Source organism: Corythoichthys intestinalis, chromosome 15, assembly GCF_030265065.1.
Source record: "Corythoichthys intestinalis isolate RoL2023-P3 chromosome 15, ASM3026506v1, whole genome shotgun sequence".
Taxonomy (NCBI): domain Eukaryota; kingdom Metazoa; phylum Chordata; class Actinopteri; order Syngnathiformes; family Syngnathidae; genus Corythoichthys; species Corythoichthys intestinalis.
Window position 1 is genome coordinate 16,054,459 of NC_080409.1, and position 24,596 is coordinate 16,079,054.

Here is a 24,596-nt window from a genome sequence, read left to right on the forward strand (position 1 = left end):
AATTTAAAACAATGATTAAATGTCAAATGCCAGCCGCATTAACAAATAACCCCAACATGGAAACTGAGCCGAGGTTGCCATCTAGTGGCTATTTTAGCAATTTTACTTTTCAGACTTTCCGTTTGATTGAATACAGACAGTCAGAAATGATATGTAATTAAATATATTCATTTAAATACACAAGTTAACACTATTTGATTTTAAATACTCCAAATTCAAACATAATAGTAGATATACATGCAAATTTGAATATTTTATCTACTTTGGTTAGGTACCACGCTTCTGTAGTTCCGTCAACTGGATAAACAAAGTCATTGACGAAGATCGTCTATGATAGCTCAATGCGCTTATTGTGGTGAACAATTACTCAAATGTGCGTCTGAAAAAGGCACTTTCATGGTTGTTTAGTCTTAAGTTTGAATGGTCTTCTGGCTGTAACTTTTGTAGTTAACTCATTGTTTAAATGAAAATGCTGCCGTCTTTTGTTTCTTGCAAGAGGACTCCACGTTAATGTCAAATAACATACATTGTTACACGAGCGTGTTATCATTAAGAAGTTAGCATCAGAGTGAGACCTCCTAATTTCGAGGTGGGTTTGACGGGACATGTCAAACTACGTCATCGTGTCGGGAGGCGTCGGAGAGTTTCGGCCGCTTGTCATTCCCCTGAGGAAAAAAAGAAGGTGTGAGCGAAATTTACCTGGCCTCCGTCACCTGGCGCCGTCCGTGTACATGTTGGTCGTCGAATTTCAATTTTACGAAGACGCGAAACGCTGGCTTCGCTTAGGAGTAAGACGGAAAAGGCTTTACAGGTACGTTCGCCGCGAGCTCGGGGAAAGTCGTGGGGAAAAACGCTGGTTTCGGTCGCGAACAAAATGAGTCCACCAACTTCGATTTAACTCAGAATGATACTAATTTTAACATCTGTTTTTACAATAGACAGTTTTGATCCGGCAATAGTGGGTACGCTGTTTCAGGCAGGAAGCAACAACACGCGAGCGTTCCAAGTTTCCTTTTTATCCAAAGTTCAACAAATGCCGCATATTATCGCAACGAGTTTTTAACATAGACTATGTCGAATTAAATTGAATGCTTTTTTAGCCCAATTTAATGACTTGCATCTGTGATGTGTTATAGTCTACATCATGCACACCTGTCAATACTCCACCAGCTATATTTTCCCCCCAGTAAACTGCACTCAAATATGTTAAGTACATTTGCTTTAGTAGTCACTGTCAAACAGGTCTAGCCTAGCCTAGAGATGAGCCCGAGTCTTTCACAATCTTTAATAAGCCAAAGCACACATTTTACACTAGGTAAAATCTCGTGACACACCACCACCAAACAAAAAATGTCACAAAATATATATGGCGGAAAACACTCAGGTGACTTGAAGTTCCGCTCTGAGACTCCCAATTTGGCCACATTTCAAAATTGTCCGATATGCATGTGTGATACATCATTGGAAAGCTTAAAATCTCAATTTTCTGGGGAAGAAAAATTTTGAACAGGAGGGCATTTTTGGGAAAAAAAAAAAAAAAAAATTTTAAACAGCAAAACCCTAACTGGAGGCGAGAGCACGCGAGAGCAGGATTAAGGACGCCACTATTTTAACAAGATATTATCGCGTACCTACCTTGTTTCGATCCAAAAACTCTATGTAGCATGTATCACCGAGTGTCAAGACACAGCTGTGAATGGCCACAGCCAGATTTTGTGGGGATTTTATGGGTGAAACATGGTGATATAACAAGGGTGGCAATACAAAAATCGCAGACATCAAGGAGTGTTTGAGATTTTCTTTTTCATATAGTTACTCCTTTAAACGTTATTTTTCAATTTTTCTTTGTTTAGATCAATTATTTATCATCTAACATATCGGGGAAAATGCGACAGTAACAAAAAAAATACATTTAAGCGATAGATATGAGGTAGATATCCCTGACTTTTTTACAGACGCCAAATTTGTCATTGTGACCTAATTTGTTTAAAAGTTTAAAATATGCGAGTGAATAATGTTTTTTAAGTCGTTTTGTTTTTTAAAACTCAATATTAGACCTTAATTAATGATTCTAAGCTAAAAATGACAGACATTTTTAATAATAAATATAATTACTTCTTTTTATGGCTGGGTTGAAACAAAAGCGGTTGCGCGACGTCTGTAAACAGGGGTTTTCAGGGTAAAACGGGCAAATTAAAAATAGTTCGGGGGCTTAACGCGGCACGAATCGGCTATGGCAGCATATAGACATATAGTTCTATCAAACGAAACAGTTGTTTTGGCTTAAAATACTGCAGTTTCTTTTAAAGAGGAGTGCAAGAGCAGAAACTGCTTTTTCAGCCTTGTCTGTGTTTTCCGCCATATGACGGAAAACACTCAGGTGACAGGTGAAGTTCTGTTCTTAGACCCCCAATTTGACCAAATTTCAAAATTGTCCTATATGCATGTGGGATACATCATTGGAAAGCTTAAAATATCTATTTTCTGGGGGAAGAAAATAATAATTTTTAAAAATGTAAACAGCTTAACCCTAATTGGAGGTCAGAGCACGCGAGAGCAGAATTAAAGACGCCATGATTTTAACGAGATATTATCGCGTACTTACCTTGTTTCGATCCAAAAACTCCATGTAGCATGTATCATCGAGTGTCAAGACACAGATGTGAAAGGCCACAGCCGGATTTATGGGGGAAACCTGGTAATATAACAAGGGTCGCGATGCAAATATCGCAGACATCAAGGAGTGGTCGAGATGTTCGTTTTCATGTATTTACCCTTTTAAACATTTTTTCCCCCCAATTTTTCTTTGGATTGATTATCATCTAACATATCGGGAAAACTGCGACATGAACAAAAAAAAATAAAATTAAGCCATAGTTATGAGGTTGATATCCGTAACTTATTTACAGACGCCATTTTTTACGTTGTGACGTAATTTGTTTAAAAGTTTAAAATATGACAGTGAATAATTTTTTAAAAGTCTTTTTTTCAACGAAATATTAGATATCAATTAATGATTCTAAGCTAAAAATGACAGACATTTTGAATAAGAAATATATTTACCTCTTTTTATGGCTGGGTTGAAACAACAGCGGTTGTGCGACGTCTGTAAACGGTGGTTTCCAGGGTAGAACGGACAAATTAAAAATAGTTCTGGGGCTTAATGCGCCATGAAACTGCGAATGCAGCATATAGACATATTGTTCTATGGAAAACAACAGTTCTTTTGGCTTAAAATACAGCAATTTATTTTAAAGAGGGGCGCAAGAGCAGAAACTGCTTTTTCAGTCTTGTCTGTGTTTTCCGCCATATATATTTTTTTACCTTTTGCCATCCAGCGGAATTAGATCGAATTATTCTGCCTGTCACTAAGCATCACTAACAAAGACACAACTTCCAAGTTGTAATACAACATTTTTGGCCCTGCCTAGGTGACTTTCAGGGGTACCCGCAGGGGTCTGAAAAAGTCTTAAATCCAAATCCAATAGTTTGAATTTAAGGCCTTAAAAAACTAAAATCCTCCTAAAATTTTATAAAAGGCCTTGAATACAATTTTGAAAGGTCTTTAAAATCTATTGACGGTACTTTACTACTTCAGTACTACTACTACTACTACTACTACTACTACTACTCTTCGAGCTCATTTGTATCGCAGTGTGAAATAACTGGGATTTAATTCATATACTTTGCAAGTAGGCCAGTATGATATTCTGACAGTATGATAACCTTAAGCCAAAATATCATGGTATTGCAATTACAGCTCAAAAAATGTGTTACTCTGAGAGATCTGGTTTTTTTTTTTAAAATCCATCAAACAGGATTTTTATTTTCCAAAACACATTAGAAAATTGGAACATAAGTATAATGTTAAGTAAAAAAAAAATTCTAAATAAAATTTAAGGAAATGCAGTCCTTTAGGTGAGCCTAAACCACCAGCCACAGCTCAACATTATCACCAGCAGAACAAAAATAATTGAATTATTTTCCATAAAAAGCACGTGTGTCTATCATGTTTACATTATACACACACTCTCTTTCTCAACACAGACAGTTGCCACAGAGGGGAAAAAAAACCAAAACATTTTACCACCGCTAAACAGACTAAACACGCTGGAGTTAACTCTCGTAGCTGGTGGGAAATGTTCATGACAGTGTTTGCTAACCTTTAAGTTCGTATAAATGCAGAATCACATTGGAGGTATTGCCTCTTCGGCAGCCACCCTCCGCAAACATGTTTTACATGTCGGTTGGCCCTCCTCTAAGCCGCGGCCATCTGTAACTTTTCTGTAGCTGAAGTATTCCCATACCAGCGATTTCGTTTTCTTCAATGGGGGAAAAAGTTCAGGAGTTTCACCTCCTTCAGCCATCGTGTAACACAGCTGACTCACTGACACTGAGCAACAACCGGTGGGGGAAGGTTGAGCCTTGCAGCTGAAAGCGAGGGATTTCTCCAAGCATGTTTTTTTAACGTAAAAAAATTGCTAATACCCTAGGGACGGTATGACGGAAAATTTTTGCGGTTTTGAAACCTTGACGTTTTCATTCCATAGTAAACCCTTAAACTGGTAATCGGCACATGTCTTTTTGCAAATAATTCTGGGCCTTTTAAAGGGTCTTTAAAAGTTTAAAATTTCATTTGTTGAACTCTACAGAGACCCTGCTTTCCTGAGGCACACGTGACCTGATGATGTATAATGTAAAGTAACTGTATAATGATGGATTTATGTTTTAGGATGCCAAGAAAATCCTGACTCGCAGCACAAGGATGAGCGTGACGTCATGGTTTCTGGTCAGCAGCTCAGGCACGCGCCACCGGTTGCCACGGGAGATGATCTTTGTTGGCAGGGACGACTGCGAGCTAATGCTGCAGGTGTGTGTTTTCGGAGCGAGGGCACGGGAGGTTGACACAGCAAACACCAACACAGTGTTACGTGAATCCTGATTGTATAATCACTTCAAAGATGATTAGAACGGTCCATTTGATGTCTGACGAGACAGTCAATATTAATTATAATACTTAATATGTCAAATACACCTGGCACAGGTTACCAGTATGCACTGAGGCTATGTCTGGGCCAAACTGGTGTTAGGTAGGCAAATGTGTGAAATACCTGTACGCTGAATTGTTTTGACCAAGCTCAAAACGCCCAGGAAAAAATGTGGCCATGTTTAAATAATGCATTTTTTAATTTCATTTTACTTTTTAAGTGTGATATAACTTGGCAATAAAGCTATTTAGCAATTTCTTTCTTCGCATATTTTCCGTAGCTCTCCAAATTCTATGACTCTGCAAAAATCCCATTTGGTGTGCAAGTGGTATCAAATAACCCAGTGCTTGCCAACTTGCATGTTTGGAATTAGCGAGACAACTGTCGTCCGATTAGTATGTAAGTCTTAGAATGGCAATTAGAACACATATCTTCTCCTTTGTCTTTAGTTTCGAGTTTATTGGCCTAGTTACTGTTTCCTAGTGCTGTAGTTGACATGCTTAGTTAAAGAAAGGCACAAAGTAATTTATGGTCCAACATTAGGAACCCTGAGGAATGCGCCAGTGCTGCTGCACAGTTAACCTAATCAAGTAGGTAAACTGTTTCATTAAGCCCACCGCCTCATGCAAGCAAGCAATTCCATGAGGAAGTTGACAGAGCAGATAGGACAATGCAGACAATGCACATCAGTTTAGCTTTTCCTATTCGGATAAGAGCACCATTGGAGGGTGTCAACTATTTTGCATGGTAGTCGCACTCATGACTCCAATGTGCCAGCCACTCACTTATTTTGCATATACGGATGAATACTTATTGAAACAGAGGCACATTTACTCAATCCTAGATCACAGCAAAGCAACATATTGTCACAGCTGCTTGTGCTTTCACGCAGCGACATAGGATCTCCTAATCTGTTGATAAACTACATAAATGTCAGCTCCAACATTTGGTGTAACCTATAAAGAACTACAATTAATTACATTCTTCAACAGAAGGGTTGTAGAACAGCATGCAGTGTTACACATCCCACTTGGGTCCTGGTATTGTGCAGTTGCTTTAAGCCGTCGCACACCAAGGAAAAGAAAGTGACTGAGTTCGTTATTCATGAAAAAGAAAGTGATGCCCCACTGCACAGTAAACACCTGGGCGTTTGACCCCTAGTCGGCCTGTGTTTGCTAACTCTCAGCTATGGAAACCTGCAATTTTTTTTTATCATGAGCCAATGTTTTGAGGCCCCACATACATTGTATATGATTTTTTTTCAACCATAAAAAAACATGGTGCCGTTATCAAGTTGTAAGCGGATAGCTCTAGCCGCTGTGGCTATTTTGTCATAATGCAAAGAGAGAAATTTACAAAGAATGTAGGTGAGAGTATAGATATTTGAGAGTTGTATTTTGGCTATCTTTATTTTACTTAACTCATTCTTTTCTGTAACATACCATCTCTGGTTCACCTTTTCATCCACAGAAAGTGTGATTGTAAAACACAACACGAATGATTTATTAGTACGGCTCAGCTGATTCACGCTAATACCAGATGTACTGGACTGTCTCAGAAAATTAGAATACACAATATTCTAATTTTTTGAGACAGTCCTGTGTATATATACAGGACTGTCTCAGGAAATTAGAATACACAATATTCTAATTTCCTGAGACAGTCAGGAAATTAGAATATTGTGTATTCTAATTTCCTGAGACAGTCAGGAAATTAGAATATTGTGTATTCTAATTTCCTGAGACAGTCCTGTATATATACACAGGACTGTCTCAAAAAATTAGAATATTGTGTATTCTAATTTTCTGAGACAGTCCAGTATATTTTTGTTTTGAAAATATATATGAGTCTGACTAAATTCACCTAAATGTCAGTCTGGTAACACTTCAAAAGGCAATCATTTAACTCATTGGCTGCCATTGACAGCGCTTGTATGGATCGGACATCTAACACCATCAATAACACTGAAACTGGAGCATTCACAGCCAATCTTCCCAGTTTAAATGAATTGGACCTCTGTTGTTGTCAGTGGGAGTTACTGTATATACAATGAAAAATAAACAACTTTAGAATGTTATTGGAGGCCATAACCAAAGTGCTATTTCCATTTTTATTCATTTTATTTTTGATTGAGTTTTTATTAACATTTTATTGATTTAAACATGTTAAAAATACAATAATGATTAATATTATATTATAATAGAGACCTGGCATCCGCATATGAAGGCATCACCTTTCAGGTCATGTAGGCTACACTTTCCAGAGTGTTAATATTGTGACCTAGATGACCTAAAATGTGTTGTCCGCAAATGTGGATGCCAGGTCTTTATAGGATTGTCTTTTTTTAAATACCAAAAAATAGTCACTTGCCTTTTAAAGGGTTAAAATTTTGGTTGGAATAATCACTTCAATCTGAGTACTATCCAGCAAGAATTTTAGGTGGAGGTGCATGCCTTTTTGGGGAATGTTTTTATGTGTTCTTACCTTTAGAAATTCTGGTAGCCACCAACAAAACTGTGGTTCTGCTGTCTGATTTGCTTTCCTAAATTGGAATGTACTGTAGCACTTAAAAAAGTGACTAATTTAAAACTTCTGTCCAAGTCTGCTGACTTAAAAAGTGTGTTTTTTGACGTTGAAGGAACGTCACAGGGACAACATGCAAATTCTACAAAGATTTTCTAACTGCCCGGATGGAAATTAATCACAATTCCACCTCATTTTAATCGATCATTCAGAGCAGTGTTCCACTTTGCCATAATATAAAATCCTTTGTCTGTCCTTTGCAGTCTCGAAGCGTGGACAAACAACACGCTGTGATCAACTACGACCCAAACGCAGACGAGCACATGGTGAAGGATCTTGGCAGCTTAAACGGGGTAAGTTAGTCTAGTCCGCCTCCGGTCAGAGTGATATAGCCAGCACAAAGTCTCCGATGTGCTACCGTTCCTTAATCACAGAATGACAGCTATCGTTGGGACAACAACTGTAATCCAAAAAGGCTTTCCTTTCTAAATGTTCAACCAGTCTTCTGCGTGTCGCCTCTCTGCTGCTTCATTATCCCCAATGAACTCAAAGTTGAGTGGCCAGAAATGTTGCTCTTTGTTCTCTTTGGGCCGTGTTAAACTAATCAGAGCGCAACAGTGTGAGAACCTGTAACAGTAATTCAACATGACTTGAAGCGTTATCCTCATTTGGAGGACTGAATAAAGCTGCTCGTTCATTCTCCCCCATAATTACCGTTGTCATTTAAAATCTCATCAATGAGTAGCTTTTGCAGAAGATAGCACAATAACCACATTTTTCAGTGCACACTATGTGAGTGTGCTTTCACTTTTATGCTTGTACAGCCCTTGTATAAAGACATAATCTCCTCAGCGTTTCACTGTACCAGTGGATTAGCTTTCAATTGCAAGGCACCTTTTTGTATCTATGTTCATGCAACATTGAAAGAAAAGGACTATAAAATCCATTATAAGTTATAACTTTGTTGTTTTTTTTTGTTTTGTTTTGTTTTGTTTTCTCCAGACATTCGTGAATGACCTCAGAATTCCGGACCAGACATACATCACCCTCAAACTTTCAGATGTGATTCGCTTTGGCTATGATATCCTTTTTTAATTGGATTGAATGTCATTTTAATTCTGCATATCACCAGTTTGGTTTACTGTTGTAGCCCAGGCTGGAACTAGCCACCAACTGACTGCATCACCAATATTCTACATTTTCTCTTTGTTGGCCACTAGCTACATAGGCATGTTAATCCCTTGTAGTTTTCAAGTCAGGGGTTTTAGATTATTGTCAAATGTAAACAGAAAATCTCCTACACCCTTTGACACCACCCACAGCTGAAAGCCTGCAGGAGGTGGAATTTGGGTTAGACAATATGGCGGAAAGCTCTTGGAGTTCAGTGACATTTCGGAATGTTTATCACCACAACTGAATACACTGCATATGACAAGTGGGGCTGCACCATCTTTTCAAAGATATGTCTTTGGTTTCTGTCACCCTGCATTGTCTACAAGTGAAAAAGATCAAATGCCGCAGTGTGTCATTTCATGAACAGATGATTAAACAGGTGTATTTGGTTGTTTTACTTAACTGCTGCCCACATGCTCATGTTTATATCCTGGAAAAGAGTCAACACAAGGTGCCGGAGGAAGCACTTAAAGTAAGTGGCTTTTCAGACAATCACTGGTAAAATGTTTCCCGTTCAGTGTTTTTCATCTTACTTTAAAAAAGTAATTAGTGACAGTTACAAATTTCTTCTCCCAAAAAGTTAATTGAGTTAGTAACTCGGTTACCTCATTGTAAGAGTAATTAGTCACACAGCAAAGTAACTGACATTTTCATGTTCTTCACGTTATTACATTATACATTCTATAACATCTTTCACATCAAAGATTTTGACATTAACTCATTGAATTGGGCTGATTTTTTTCATTACCCCTCCAAAAAACAACAACATAAGTCTAACCTATTACATTTTTGATTCTTCACCTAAATAAGAGTTTAACGGCAGGAATAAAAACGTTAACTTTCAAATGATGTGAGAAAAGAGCCTTTTTGTTTTTCCTGTTGTGCTGAACCCGCATCGAACCGTGACCCCCGTACCGAGGTGCGTACTGAACCGTGACTTGTGTGTATTGTCACACCCATAATATTTATATTTTTATATATATATATATATATATATATATACACACACACACACATTCACCAGCCACTTTATTAGGTACACCTGTCCAACTGCTCGTTAACACTTAATATCTAATCAGCCAATCACATGGCGGCAACTCAATGCATTCAGGCACGTAGACATGGTTTAAGACAATCTCTTGCAGTTCAAACCGAGCATCGATATGGGGAAGAAAGGTGATTTGAGTGACTTTGAACGTGGCATGGTTGTTGGTGCCAGAAGGGCTGGTCTGAGTATTTCAGAAACTGCAGATCTCCTGGGATTTTCACGTGTGTTTACAGAGAATGGTCCGAAAAAGAAAAAATATCCAGTGAGCGGCAGTTCTGTGGGCGGTAATGCCTTGTTGATGCCAGAGGTCAGAGGAGAATGGCCAGACTGGTTCAAGCTGATAGAAAGGCAACAGTGACTCAAATAACCACCCGTTACAACCAAGGTAGGCAGAAGAGCATCTCTGAACGCACAGTACGTCGAACTTTGAGGCAGATGGGCTACAGCATCAGAAGACCACGCTGGGTTCAGATAAGAACAGGAAACTGAGGCTACAGTTTGCACAAGCTCATCGAAATTGGACAATAGAAGATTGGAAAAACGTTGCCTGGTCTGATGAGTCTCGATTTCTGCTCCGACATTCGGATGCTAGGGTCAGAATTTCGCGTCAACTACATGAAAGCATGGATCCATCCTGCCTTGTATCAACGGTTCAGGCTGGTGGTGGTGGTGTAATGGTGTGGGGAATATTTTCTTGGCACTCTTTGGGCCCCTTGGTACCAATTAAGCATCGTTGGAACGCCACAGCCTACCTGAGTATTGTTGCTGACCATGTCCATCCCTTTATGACCACAGTGTACCCAACTTCTGATGGCTACTTTCAGGAGGATAATGCGCCATGTCATAAAGCTGGAATCATCTCGGACTGGTTTCTTGAACATGACAATGAGTTCACTGTACTCAAATGGCCTCCACAGTCACCAGATCTCAATCCAATAGAGCATCTTTGGGATGTGGGGGAACGGGAGATTCGCATCATGGATGTGCAGCCGACAAATCTGCACCAACTGCGTGATGCCATGGTGTCAATATGGACCAAACTCTCTGAGGAATGCTTCCAGCACCTTGTTGAATCTATGCCACGAAGAACTGAGGCAGTTCTGAAGGCAAAAGGGGGTCCAACCCGTTACTAGCATGGTGTACCTAATAAAGTGGCCGGTGGGTGTATTTCTCAATATTCAGGTGAGGCTCTGAATCTCCTGTCTTTGCTGTAGTTGTTTTGATTAAAAAACATCATTCAAGGTTCATGTATACGTCATTCAAGAAAAGTAGGGCAAGTGACTATTTTTGGAATTAAAAAAACAAATTGTTGATATATTGTAGCATTTACAAGGACAAAACAAACTTGGTGATTAAAATGCACACTCAGAAGGAAAACAGTACATTATTTTCATTTAATTGTACCCACCTGGACGCCACGAACTGTTATGTTAAAAAAAAAAAAAATTTTTAAAGTTGCTTGAGAATTTGAGATGACACTCGCCATGCTAATGCTAACGAGAAGGTGAATGCCATGCTAACGCTCCAAACCACCTAGCCAATCATCATCGTATTTGCAATGGTGTCACCACCCCCATCCCTCCTCCCCCCTCTCGCTCTGTTCTCTCCCAGGCAGCTGTGAAAAAAATCAGACAACTCGTGCTTCATTCCACCAAATTGTAGTAACGCGCCCCTTCACATCCACTGTAACGGTAACGCCGTTGCAAGGATGGGAAAAGTAATAGATTACATTACTCACTACTGAAAGAAAAAAAATACCACCGTTAGAAACGCTGTTGTACTCTAACGCTGTTATTAACAACACTGATTTTGATGTTTTTTTATTAAATGCAAGCCAAATCATGTAAGTATCCCAAGTAGATAAGTCTCTATTTATGTATGGGAAGACTTGTATATTGTGCAGGATGTTGTTTTAAGAGTTATAGCTCGGCCTCATGTCCTGTTTTCCATCTGTGCAGCATGAAAAGTATACTAGCCAGTTACAACTCGGTCTCAAAGCCTTGGATACCCGGGCGAAGGAAAAGCAGCAGAGCCCAGAGAAGAGCAAAGAAGCTGTTTCCAATGTGAAGCTACACCAGAAGAGCGAGCGCAAAGCCCTTTCACTTACAGGTATAAATGAGCCCTTACGCGGTCTCTCATCAGGACAGCTTTCAAAGCAGCTACCTGTTGTCTTAGAGGACCTGTTTTTGCTGAGTTGTATGTTAAGGCGTGTGTGCTTGAAGACCACTCTTTCTAAATTAAACTGCTGTCTTCTGCACATGTTCATTTTAATAGGTCTGATGATTTTGTTTGAAACCTTTTGCTTTGTTTCCAAGTGTGTTGTCAGTAAAGAAATAGGCATTAGACTTAAATGTAAGTAAGTTGTTGCAGGAGGTGGAAAGGTTAAGGACAAGCACTTATCTTTGTCAGCCATGCCTGTCAGCTGACAAGAAGGCCTATTGGATGCACGCCCATAGAGGTTCTTAAAACGGTGTGTTGGTTCTGGTGCCAGCTCTTTACGTGGGTATCTGAAGCTGATGTGGGACTTATGCCTCCCTCAGAGTTGTTCTCAGGGCATCTAAGCTTATTTAAGCCGCACGAACATCAACAAATCCTATTTTACAAATCAGGCAATAGTTCAAGAATTGTTAGAAAAGGAAATGTTTGTCTTGACAAAAACTCTTCCAGCTGTTCACATTCTTTTCTGCTCCATGGTGGCCCCTGTGAGATCACAGAGGGAAATCAGACATTAGCTTAAAATAAAATGTAAATGAACAACCTCACTGAAACAAGATTATTCTTATATATAACCTGCACAATGAGTCAAAATCTCCCCACTTTGGAGAAATAACAACTGCAGCACTTACATGTTTGATATTTTCGTTTGGTTTTGGGTGAGTTAGTCATTTGCGGAAATTGCCTGACTCTGCCCCATACTTGAAAGAGCGCTATGAATATCTTTTCTGTGTTGTCTTGCGTGATTTCCCATCCAGCTGCTCAGGATGTGGGGTTTGTCCACTCCTGCTGCCATCTGCAGGGCAAGACACTGCATGTTTACTGGGTGTGAACCTTAAAGCCTTAAAAGGAACACAGTAGTATGCAGCACTACTTTCCATAAAAATAAATGCACGTCATAGCTTTCTTTGGAAAAGTTTAAGTCTTTGTGTCCATAACAACAATGTCCAAATGCTTGTAATGTTTGGAATAAGCACTCATGACAAATACTTCTGAGTTTGTTTTGTCTGGAACAAAGGCAAATTAATCAATACCGCCTGCAGACCATTTATTGATCATATTAGTGACTCTCTTAGATACACGTTTCCTCATTGTAGAAGTATACTGTAGTAGTCAGTCACATTCTGTATTGTTTTTCCTCCTTGAAGATTAGGATTAGCGTCATTGGCTTTAATATCTAAAAGATTAAACAATATTGTAACATTCGTGTCACATAGTTGACCTGTTTTTACTATGGTCTTGACATGCAGTAGATTTTGCACAAATTTTAATAAACACATTATTGTTGCATGCATAATTATTCAGCCATTTTCCCATTTTGCCCACCATTCACGAGTTTGTGAATGAAGGTAATACATAGTGTTTTTCATCTAGCTGCTACAGATACACCAATATCTAAGCAAACTCCTCTCTATGGCCAACCATCATGGTGGGGAGAGGATGAGGATTCAGCTACTAAAATCCAGAAGCGAAGCGGTAAATCCTCTGACCTACAGATTCCAGGTATGAAAATGTATCTTGCTAGGTTTTTTTTTTCTTTCATTTATGTAGACATACAAAATATTTTTACATCTGTGAGCTAGGACCTAATTAAAAATGACACGATTTTCTAAGGCATCACTATCCAATGCCCTTTGTGGGTCAGTTGGATATCGTGAAGCCCAAGGCACTTTTCTGGCTGCCAGTTGTGGAATGTGAGCCAGCTCTTACCATTGCAGACCAACGGGCAGCACCGAGCTGCCTCGTGATGGATTATGACCCTCTAAGCTGCTGGATGGAAGGGGGGAGGAAGCTTGATTGTTAGCCTCCTGGTGCACAACAGTAACAGATTATATGAGTGGTGTTTTGCCAGATTCAGTAACTGAGATGGAGTATCAATAGTTTTCTGTTTTGGTGACTGTACTGACAATAGCCTTTTTTTGTCCTAATTGTTTAAGTTTGGTTTACATGCGAGGGACAGAGAGCATGCCGTGTCAAATGTATTGTGACACTGGAAAAAGGTTAAATTACAAACAATAGATTTAAGTTTGTAAGTTGTTTTATAGCAAACACTGCCAATAATTGAGCCACCAGGATATTCCTTTCATTGAGCCACCCACAATTTCCATCTAATTGATTGGGTACCACTGTTTGAGGTCCTGAACCAATGGTCTATTTACAACCACTTAAAAAAATTTCAGATCCTAAAATAATGTAATACATGGTTAGTCTCGGAAACTTCACTTGCTTCAACACTTAATAGATGACTTTGAATAAGAAGTAGTGAATTTATTTTTGATTATTTATTCAGAATAGGTTTTATGATACTCAAGATCACTAATGTTTGATACACTTGTTAAACTGAGCTTGGTTGTTTGTCATCAGTCAGTTCTGAAATGTTATGTTTGGTCTACAGCGTGTTGAACCATGACTAATGATGTTATTTTCTATATCATATTCTTGCCACCAGAATCTGGTAGAAATGTTTCCAGCTACGAGCTCAGTGGTTCTTTGTCAGATAACCAAGGCAAATCCATCTTTTCCTACCGTCGTGAGCCCAGCTACTTCGAGATCCCCACCAAGGAGATCCAGCATCGGCCTACCAAGAAAGCGGAGTCTCAAGTTCACGAAGTTCCAACAAAGGACACTCAAGATCCCTCTGACCATGTCCCATCCACCCCCACGCCTCCTGTGGTCCAAAGCCATGCCTCCTTTACTATTGAATTTGATGAATGTAACCCGGGCAAAATGAAGATCAAGGATCACGTCACAAAGTTCTCATTCCGTCAGCAGCGTAAGCCGCCTCCTGCAGAGGCTGTGACCACACCTACTGAAGTGATGTCAGCTGAAAGTAAGGTTGCTGATTGGCTTGTTCAAAGTACTGCTAACATGATGAGGAGAAGGTCCCAGGGTGACATCTACAGTCCCAGCAGCGATCCATCACTTCTGTTGACTACCAAGGGTGAGTACCATGTTCATCATTCATGTTATTAGCAACTGTAACCTATCGAAACTTTTATGTTCTTTTATCATCAGCAGCTCGATATGAAAATGGCACTGACATTCAATCTGAAGATCCAACAATCAATGAACAGGGTTTTCTACGGTCGCAAGTTCTAATTGACTCCCAGATTTCATCTCAGCCACAGAGGGTCTCCTCCTCACAGCGCTTCACAGAAATAGAGCAGCCTTCCTCCTACTGCCCTCCAGAATTTCAGTCTGCTAGTGGCAAGGCAGATCCTCATCGAGCTTTCATCATAGAATTCTATGATGATCATTCTGCTGATGCCCCCAGAAGGAAATGTTCTCAGACCATCCAATCAGATCAATCTAACCTCAGGGTCCATCTTGAAAAGGCCAGGAAAAGCTCCACTGTAGCTGGTGAGAAGCAAGTCCAGTCTCCAGCTTGTCGCACTCCCCCGTCCCAACGGTACACTATTCCCCTCAAAGCTCCTGCTTCTATAAGTTCCAGTAGAGGTGGCTCATTACGACGGGAAAAGACAGAGGATCGGATAAACACTGGCTTTTCATCAAGGTCAGCATCCGCCATTTCTGCAAGGCCTTTTAGCAGCGTAGGCCGAAGATCCAAACTGGCTAAAGAATTTACTGCTGAATGGCTCAAACAGACAAAGCAGACATCTTCAAGCGAAGATAAAAATATATCTAGTCCACCAACAAAACCTAAAACTGAAACATCGGCAGCATCTCAGCCTGATCTGACTGTCACTAACCCTGCCCAAGTTGAGTCTTCCCTTCATCCCAAGACCTCTTCTCCTATCCAAGAGCCCGTTCCCCTCACAGTGCCTACGATTCCTCTTGTATGTCAGAGTGAAGAGGTCAAGCATTCCCATGTGGGCCCTCGAAATCCAGAAGACGACAGTCTAAGTGATGCAGGAACTTACACCATTGAAGCTGACATCTCTGATAAGGAGCTTGAAGAAGCACGGAAAAGAATTGATAAGGTAAGTTTAGTTTTAAGCAAACTTCTGTGGCTTTCCTTTGTGATGTAAAACCCATAAGACCTCATTTTCTCTAAAAAATCAGAAGTCTTGTTTCTCTTGGGACAAGGTCCCTCCCAGGAAATGGAACCATGGATATTGTCAGCCCGATTACCCAGTTGCAATACTTTGTTCCAGGTGTTTGGTGTTGTTGAGAATCCAGAGCGAACGAACCACAGTGAAGCAGACACATCAGCGGCATTTAGGCCTATTATTTTTGAGGGAAGGGAGGAGCATAGGCAGAGTAGCGATGGGGAAGTGAGGACCGCTCCACAACAAGGAGCAAGTGGGGTGAAGGTAAAAACCTTCCTGCTTGGATTTGAACAAAAATGAAATTTAAGGAATAAATCTGTTTTTATTTTAACACCAAATCTTAAAATCAGGTCAGTAAATTGTGCCACTATCTTGTGGTGAATCTGTCATTTGATTCCCTACATTTCCCTCCTCTCGCACACTTTGGGATTTTCATGGTTTTTTTTTTTTATCTCACATGGTGTAAAAATCGATGATAAGCCAATCACTGGACAATGCATTTTGCAGTGCATTCGGGTCACCTGCACTATCTAATGCCCAATAGAAGAGTTGGATTAAAAAAGAAAAACCTTTATAAATAATTTAAATATGTTATAATCCTCAATTTGGATTAATTGTCAAATGAGTATGATTTTTTTTCAACAATGTGGTTGTATTTTGCAAGTGGTATGGAACTACAGTTTTAAACCACACAATTTTGAATGGGTTTCATGTAACGACACTATGCTGAATTTATCAAAATAAATCTACATTTACAGTTTATAACTACAAATTACAGCCACAATTATGAACACTTAAGTGAAAAATGAAATCTTCTCCGACATTGTCAATCAAAACTGCGAATTATCTTTAAATTATACTAAATTGAAGTCTTGTACCAGACCTCATTGGGCTGTGCAATTGTACCTAATGTGACTGTACAGGTACTACTCAGAAAATTTGAATATCCTTAAAAGGTTGTTGTAGTTCTGCAATTCAAAGGTTAACATATTAAATGAATGGATCAAAGTTTTATTTCTTTGAATCTACAAAAATGAAGCTTTCTATTTTCTTAGTTTCCTAGCGTTATAATGTTCTTAGTTGGGGGCTAGTGGTTTTAATAAGATAAAATCTTAATCAGCAAAGTTACAACAAGAGCTTGAGATAAATATCAATTTGAGTGTAATGGCTCAACAAAATCTGTTTATTTCATGGTGTTCATCTTTATTTTAGATTGCCTAATACAAACATTTGATGTTCAAAATTTTCAGGTAGTACCTGTATATGTTCTGCTTCCCTTCTTTTATACTTCTTTGAATTTGTTGCTGTTGTTGCTGCTTAAAAAACAATAATGATCAACTGTAGTTAATCTAAGTATCTTTTTTTAGACGTGCACAAAAATGTTCTGTTTGAACACATGCAGGTTCAGCTAGCAGGTGCAGTGATGCAGGGGGCTCCAAAATGGATGTCTTGCTGGGCAAGCTTGGCAGACGTGGAGACTGGTCCTTCATCTGGCCAATTTCATATGTTGTCCCAGATGGAGCTATCAGGAAGTGGTAAGTTGCCTGATAAGACATAAGTCCATTTGAAATGATAATAAGCTACCCTAATGAATGAATGATGTTTTATTTTCTACAATGTGTGGTTAATATGCAAATATGAATTATTAACTTTTGATTGTAGCACAGGGCACACGCAGCCAAGATCACGACAGCGTGGACTCAGAAGGCCCAAGAGCACGGCCAAACCTAGGAGAGAAGAGTGACATTGTAGCTCCTAGCATTCATGTTCATCACGATCCACATTCAACATTTGAAGTTGAGGAAAGCGGCTCAGTGACCACTGGCTCTCATGATGGCATTCATAGATTGTCCGTGCAGGATGACGTAGAGCCTGATAGTCTGAGTGATGCTAGCAAGTCTGATGATGGATCCGTCGTAGAGCGGCGGAAGAGGCCGTTGTCAGACACGGGAAAGAGGACAAACGAAGACGAGGTCAGACAGTCTGAGAAGTCAAAAGCATTCTACATTGATTCAGAAGATGATGCCCCACAATTACAATGTAGGGCTTCAAACCTCCTCAACAAGACTGTTGAAAAGACTGAGAAAAAACGTTCTACCAAAACCTTCTCAACTGCTACTTTGACCAAGCGCAGAGGGAGCCAGGAATCGGGCAAAGTGAGACCAACCATGTCAGCTTCTCTTCTGGTCCAGGAAACGGAGAACTCTGAGTCCAAGGACTGCTCAATGTCCTCCTTAATCAGACAAGAGAGCTTCACCAAAGAGCAGCCGAGCAGTAACAGACTGCCCAACATCTCTTCCCACGGAGACCTTCAGCCTGATTTATTCCAGCCAACCTGCAGCCAAGACACTCATTCTTACCTCAAAGACACGGAGGACGTTTTAGCTGTTCTGGAGGCCAAGCTCCTAGCAGGCCAATCAGAAACCACCCCTTCTCCCATACCAGACTCACTCTCTGGGGAGTCCGATGTAGATTCCTCCAGTACACTCAGCCAGCAGAGCAGTAGGACCAGGTCCAACCCCCAAACTAAAAATTCTCCGTCAAGTGGTCTACAAAGGGAGACGTCTTCAGCCAGTACATCTAGCCACTACTCCAACCCACAGTCTTCTGTTTTGAGCCATCAACGAATAGCAAAAACCGAGCCCCTAAGGAGAGCAGTTGGACTAAGGCGTAGCGTTGGCAAATGTGGCTCAGCCGAACTGAGTGACGACCCTCAAAGTTCCAATGTCCCGTACTCTGATCAGGAGTCAAACTCTACACAAGTGCGGAAAAAGTCCACTGTACCATTTCAGCGGGAGGATGCCAAGAGTTCTAAGGTGCATCAAAGTCTGAGCCGTGTCCATAGCTTTTCAGCGCCAAGACCCACCCGGGCATCCATGCTCCGGCGAGCCCGCCTTGGTGACGCCTCTGACAACGAGACCACAGAGACGGAAAGGCTCTCCCAGGAGACGACTAACATCCCTGCTAAGGAAAACAAAAAACTTTCCAGGTGGGACATGCTGGCCATGCCTCGCCGGAGGACGAGCTCCTTCCAAGCATCTAGTGACACAGAGAACTCCTCCGCCCCACAGTTGGCAGGAAAGACCACAACAGTCCAAAACCGTAATATGTCTGCTTTGGGGTCAAAACCTGGCTTGAAACCCTCCCTTACAAAAACACCCATCACTCGTGGACGCTCCAGCAGTGCCAAATATGCCAGCAGCACAGCAAGTGAGTATAACCATTTTTCCGTTATTGTTGGAATCTGTAATCAAGGCCAGTATGAGAATGCAGCTATAGTAAAGCAGCATCGATATATTGCATAAAAAATGGTTTATTATAACACTTTTGACACAAGACAAACTATAAATATTTAAAATATTTTACAAATATTCCACTATCAAAGTGCCAGAATGAATTGATGATATTACCACTAAAATATAGTGGTTCCCATCATTTCAAAAAATGTCACAATTGGCTGAGGGACCACAACTTGATGGGCAAGGAAATTGAAGCTCTGACCCAGTGATGAATTGGTTTGGTTCTTTAAAGGTATTTCTCGTCGTGGTGGTTTTTCATGCAACAATTTCTTCAATGGAAACTTTTTGGGAAGGGATCTAATACTTCTACTAACAATAATAACACCTACAAATATCTTAACAATGTACAACATGAAATCTACATTTTGATGGGATAATGGGATACTGGGATAACAAAAAAAAAGTGAATTGGTCTTGTGTGCATTCAGCTGCTGAGCTGTGGATATTTGCTCATTTCTGAAATTCATGACTCATCAAAGTGAGTCAAACTTCCATAAGAAATGAGCACTTCCACAGCACCGTTTCCCTCATTCGTGGAGCCCATTTGTCAAAATTCTCTTGTCTGTTGTACTTTGATGGAATCTGTGTCTCTCCCACCTTATCCTACCTTCATCCCTACTAATACTGATTTAACTTAAACCAATTCATGCTGCAAAAGGCTCCCGGAGAAGACAGAAAGGTTCTGGCTATGCCTCCACATCTGATGAGGAGTACGACTCCAATCGAAGTGTCCCTAAACACAAACGCTCCCAACCTTCCTCAGCCTCTCACAGTCCGCACCGACCCCCTCGACCCGTGGTCCCGGTGCACCCCAAAAGCCACAACAAGAATTCTCAAGAGGAGAACCAGGAGGGGGAGGATTTGAACAGCTGGTCCACCCACAGTGCTGAGATTGCACGGTAGAGAATATTTTTTCAGAATTTTTGTTTTGCATTTTATTACCCATTTCTGCAGCACTCATTAAGTAATTATGGATTGAATTGCCTCTTTGGTAGCTTGAGTCAAGACTTGGCTAAAGATCTTGCCATCTTGGCCCGAGAGATTCATGACGTCACAGGAGAAGGTGACGGGAAGAATTTGACGGTACAGAGTAGCGTTCCCATTTCTGCTGTGACTGCTCATGAAAAGGTAAACAAATATCCTCAGGTTTAACCCTGCCTTGAAATTATCAGTGAATCTCTATATTCTTGTGTTATACTGTTGTTTTTGCTAATCTTGAACAAAATTATGAGCTGTCTCACCCAAACTAATTTTTACAGCTTGTTGAGCGTATACCGGAGATGGGATTGAACTATCGGAGAGTCCCGCCATGTTCTCCAGCAGCAGAATCTTACCTGAACTCAAATGACCAAGATCTGAACTCCACTCGGCAATATGACAGCAGAGAGGAGGTCCGACTTAAAGCCAGTTGTCTATAAAATGTCTGATATGAGGCAAATTGAAATCATCATAGAGTATCTCATCTTGGCAGGTCACTGTGGAGGACCCTGCACTCAATCCATTGTCTCAGGTCATCATGGCCATCAGAGAAAACACAGAGCAGCTTTCTGAGAAGATCAAGTAAGATGCAATGAGGCTGTATGCCATGCAACAAATCTTTAGTGTCTACTGTGTATTTTAAACGATAATTGTACGTACAATATTTGTGTTTGACTGGACATTTGTCTAGTAGATAGTTAGTATATCTGCATGCACAGTTCTGAGCTCTGGTGTTCAAATCACAGCTCTGGAGTTCTGTGGGGAATTTGCAATATTTTCCTGGCTTTTCAGAGAGTATTCTAGTGTTCATATTCCCAAAATCTTGCATGAAATTGGATTGATTGGAGAATGCATGGTGTATTTGTGGAAAAATAACAATGGGTGTTTATATACTCTCTGATATTCACATAGCACTAAATTAATTCCCAATATTTTTTTAATTCTTTCATGCATAAGTTCCCTTGATTGAAGTGTGTTATCCAAGTGGTTTTTTTTTTTCATTTTGATTGTAATCGTGTTTGGAAGTTAAATCCTCCAGCAGACAGGATTGGAAATTATCTGAAGTCCTACGTCACACTTCAGACATTTATGCAAGTACCCACCCTCTTCATTCATCTTTCACGGCCACTATTATCAGGAGCACTAAGCAGTCCATAGGTTTCCATTTCCTGCATACGGTATATAGATATTTAAATCTATACTGTACATGTGTAATTGCTGTGGTTTACTAGAATGCTCGACCAGTTCTATCTTTTTCACTTTCCGCCCCCGGCCTCCATCCGCAACGCTCTATGCCATATACCCGGCTCAGGCCCATCTGCCAGCCGGCTTGTTCATTGCCAAAAGTCGCCATTCTCATCTGATCGACTTAATCTCCTATGCGTTTTCTCCTGACACTTGAAAGACGACGATGAGTTCCTCGCGCCATGTGAGTGTGTTGGCGTCAAGTGAGTTAATGTTTGATTTCGCTGTAGTGAAGGATTTTATAGTCAGGAAGCCTTAGGGTTAAGCTTTCATCATGACTCAAATACACTTGTCTGTGCATACGTGCGCATAGAAAGCTGTTGAACGCCGTTGGAGTGCAAAGTGAGTGAATGTTTTATTTTTGTTTAATTATAAGATAGCAAAGCTTGGGGTCATTTTCAAGAAGGATGTAGTCACGTGATGCGTCATTCATCACACACGCATTTTCCACAAGCTTCAGCGATACGCCACACCTACTCCACTGACGGCCAATAAGAGTAAAGAATATGAAAATTAGCTCCAGGCCCCTGCATAAGAATAAAAAATTTTCAGAGGGGCTAAGAAACGGACCAACTAAAGCGGCTTAAAAAATGACAATCTGGGCATTTTCAAGCTGGTAAAATGGCATCAATGGTTATTTAAAAAAGATAATAATTAAAAAAAAAAATTCAAGTCAAGTGCATCTTTAAAGAACAACTGCAGCTGAGCCTGTCATTTACAGTTCACATTACCCAATAATCTTGCATTACTTTACTGTGTTCTACAGGGTGCTATTTCATGACAGAATGGATGTTTGGGAACAAATCGAGACAAATGTTGATTTAGACAGTGATGGGCCTGTTGGGAAAGCATTCAACAAGGTACGGGTTAAATTATTATTATTTTTTTAATTCATTTTTTTATTCATTCATTATTATTTTACATGAATATGAACAAACTAAGTCCAAATTGCACCTGTGCATTCCAGGACATTGCGATTTTGAAAGAACTACGGAGAGTTCAAAGACAACTTGAGGGTAAGTCGGTCAGCACTCAGCCTGTATACAAATTGGGGATGTCCCGATCATGTATTTTTGTTTGCTACAGCAGTGGTTTCAACAAGGAGGGTAAAAAAAAAAAAAAAATTGCAAATTTTTGCTGGTGAGTTGAGCAGCAAAAATAGTTTTGTAAACAAATAACGTTCAAATATTTTGTTTAACATAAATAAAAAATAAAGTCTGCTATGTTGGTTTTGGTTTCAATTACTTTTTTGCTGTCGCTGGAAATTTCCGTCATTCTACAAAAAAAAAATCTATAAAACGTACTGTTTATATACTGTATATATTTTTTTATTTGCAATATCCTTATACCTGTGAATTATTTTGTTGCTTGTAGCCCGCTACTCATTCACTTCCATCGACAGTTATAAGACATCAAATCCATTTCAACTGGGAAGACTGGGTCGATCGTTTGATTGCTACCAGCCGTCCCAGTCAAAATGGATTGGATATCCACCTATCGCTGACAACAACAGCCAATGAGTTAATACATAAAAATAAATAAACAAACAAACAAACAAACAAAATCTCTCTGAAAATGTGATCGGACCCGATTTCCGATCACGTGATTGGATCGAGGACATTCCTAATACAAATCTTGTCAATACAAGTACACTACTTGTCTTGGAAATTCACATGAATCATTTGTATTTCATCTCAGTCATTAATACAGTCATGGAGCCCAGTTGGCAGCTGGATGCTCGGTCCTCTGAGCCTGAGGTCACCTCAATAGGAGTTTGCTCAGCCAGAACCGTGGCCTCACGGGACTGGAGAACAGTCCATTCGGTCTCCAAGAGAGGAGGTGGTCGGAGGCCCGGCGAGAGTGTGCGGAGGGCTGCCGTGACGCCAGAAGATGTCAGAGAGGGACGCTTGGTTTGACGTCGGCATCCGCTCTGCTTGCATGTGGGAGGGGTGTAAAACAGGTGTCAATTTGGAAGACAGGAAGTGAAATTGAGCAGGGTGAAAAGTGGAAGTGATACAGACTACTGAACTTTGAACAGCACACATGGAAGCACCACTATGTTGTTGAACACAACACACAATCTTCGGTTCTATCATGAAATAACCTCGACACTACTTGATTGCTATATTTGCCGGTAAATTGACCAACAACACAAGTGGCTGTTTTTCAAGTTCAGTTGAAAGTAATTGATAATATTTGGAGGGAAACGGGAAAAAAAAAAAAAACCTGGGAGCGACAACTCAGGGAGCCTGACTAAAAATTACTTTTGTGTTCACTAATGAACTATGATTAGTTGTATCTGCAGCTATCATATATTGGCATTTTCCCCATTTCAAATGTTCTTTCACATTTATGTATTTTGACCAAAATTGTGCAGAATATCAAGTACTTGTTTAGTAAGACACTCATGTATTATTTCCAAGATATCAAGATGATATTTGATTATTGAATCACCTCATTAATTAGTTGTAACTTTTTACCACCAAGGAGGAAAACCAAATACAAGTTACTGCCAAACCTAATGTGCAATTCAATAAATGTACTGTACTGTTGCTTTATGAGCAACAGAGCATGGTTATTAGCAAGTTTTCCTTTGACTAATCCCAACAAAATTTTAAATCCTTAATCAGTGTATTACGTTATACCAATTACCTCTGATTGTTACAGGGCCTTTTCACTACAATAGCACAACTTTATCCCTCTTCTCCACTGCTTTTCACCTGTGTGACAGCAGGATGAAAGCGTCATGGTGCACCAGTGAGTTGATGTTCTTTCATTTTCCAGTCCAGGTTGTGCATGATTGTGAAGTTCTTGTAGGTGCCACTCAGCTGTGTTAGCCAAGTGCAAGCTGTTTACAAGTGAATGTGTGACGTGTTGCTGCTAATCTTCTTTGATGGGATAGTTGGGTTTAATCCCAAAACAGTCCTTAAATTATAAATTTACAAAGCTGAAATGTAAACTGTGTTCCATTGCTGTTTGATAAAGAATCACATGTTTTGGCTTTTAGTTTGCTTGTAAATGTTTTGTGTTCAGTCATTGTGTCAAGATGTTGTGAGGGTCTTTTTCAAATAAATTCAACGAGCAAATGCCTAACTTGTTTGAAATTGACTTGTTACTA

At 40.0% G+C, this 24,596-nt stretch overlaps 1 protein-coding gene across 4 annotated transcripts; it reads left to right on the forward strand.

The window, feature by feature from the left end:
* Positions 1–628: 628 nt before the first annotated feature.
* On the forward strand, positions 629–24,575 carry cep170ba (centrosomal protein 170Ba). Of its 4 annotated transcripts, none has more exons than XM_057859693.1 (19): positions 629–811; positions 4,733–4,870; positions 7,775–7,864; positions 8,514–8,592; positions 9,098–9,156; positions 11,691–11,841; positions 13,321–13,449; positions 14,396–14,887; positions 14,962–15,887; positions 16,062–16,220; positions 17,359–17,491; positions 17,619–19,166; positions 20,019–20,154; positions 20,251–20,383; positions 20,515–20,646; positions 20,727–20,815; positions 22,245–22,338; positions 22,446–22,494; positions 23,177–24,575. In XM_057859693.1, exons 2-19 carry the CDS (start codon positions 4,766–4,768, stop codon positions 23,392–23,394), a joined length of 4,722 nt encoding a protein of 1,573 aa, XP_057715676.1. In that variant the 5' UTR covers positions 629–811; positions 4,733–4,765; the 3' UTR covers positions 23,395–24,575. The 4 variants fall into 4 exon arrangements, with proteins under 4 accessions (XP_057715676.1, XP_057715675.1, XP_057715674.1 ...); XM_057859692.1 differs by having other exon boundaries at positions 14,965–15,887; positions 19,914–20,154; positions 23,177–24,573; XM_057859691.1 differs by having other exon boundaries at positions 19,914–20,154; positions 23,177–24,572.
* The last annotated feature ends 21 nt before the right edge of the window (positions 24,576–24,596 follow it).

What these genes read in the sequence shown, in the direction of transcription:
- cep170ba (XM_057859691.1), top strand. Translation starts at nt 4,766, where the DNA reads ATGAGCGTGACGTCATGGTTTCTGGTCAGCAGCTCAGGCACGCGCCAC. An exon ending in ACTGCGAGCTAATGCTGCAG is followed by an intron (nt 4,871 to 7,774) that starts GTGTGTGTTTTC and finishes TGTCCTTTGCAG; the next exon opens with TCTCGAAGCGTGGACAAACA. An exon ending in ACTTCTGTTGACTACCAAGG is followed by an intron (nt 14,888 to 14,961) that starts GTGAGTACCATG and finishes TTTTATCATCAG; the next exon opens with CAGCTCGATATGAAAATGGC.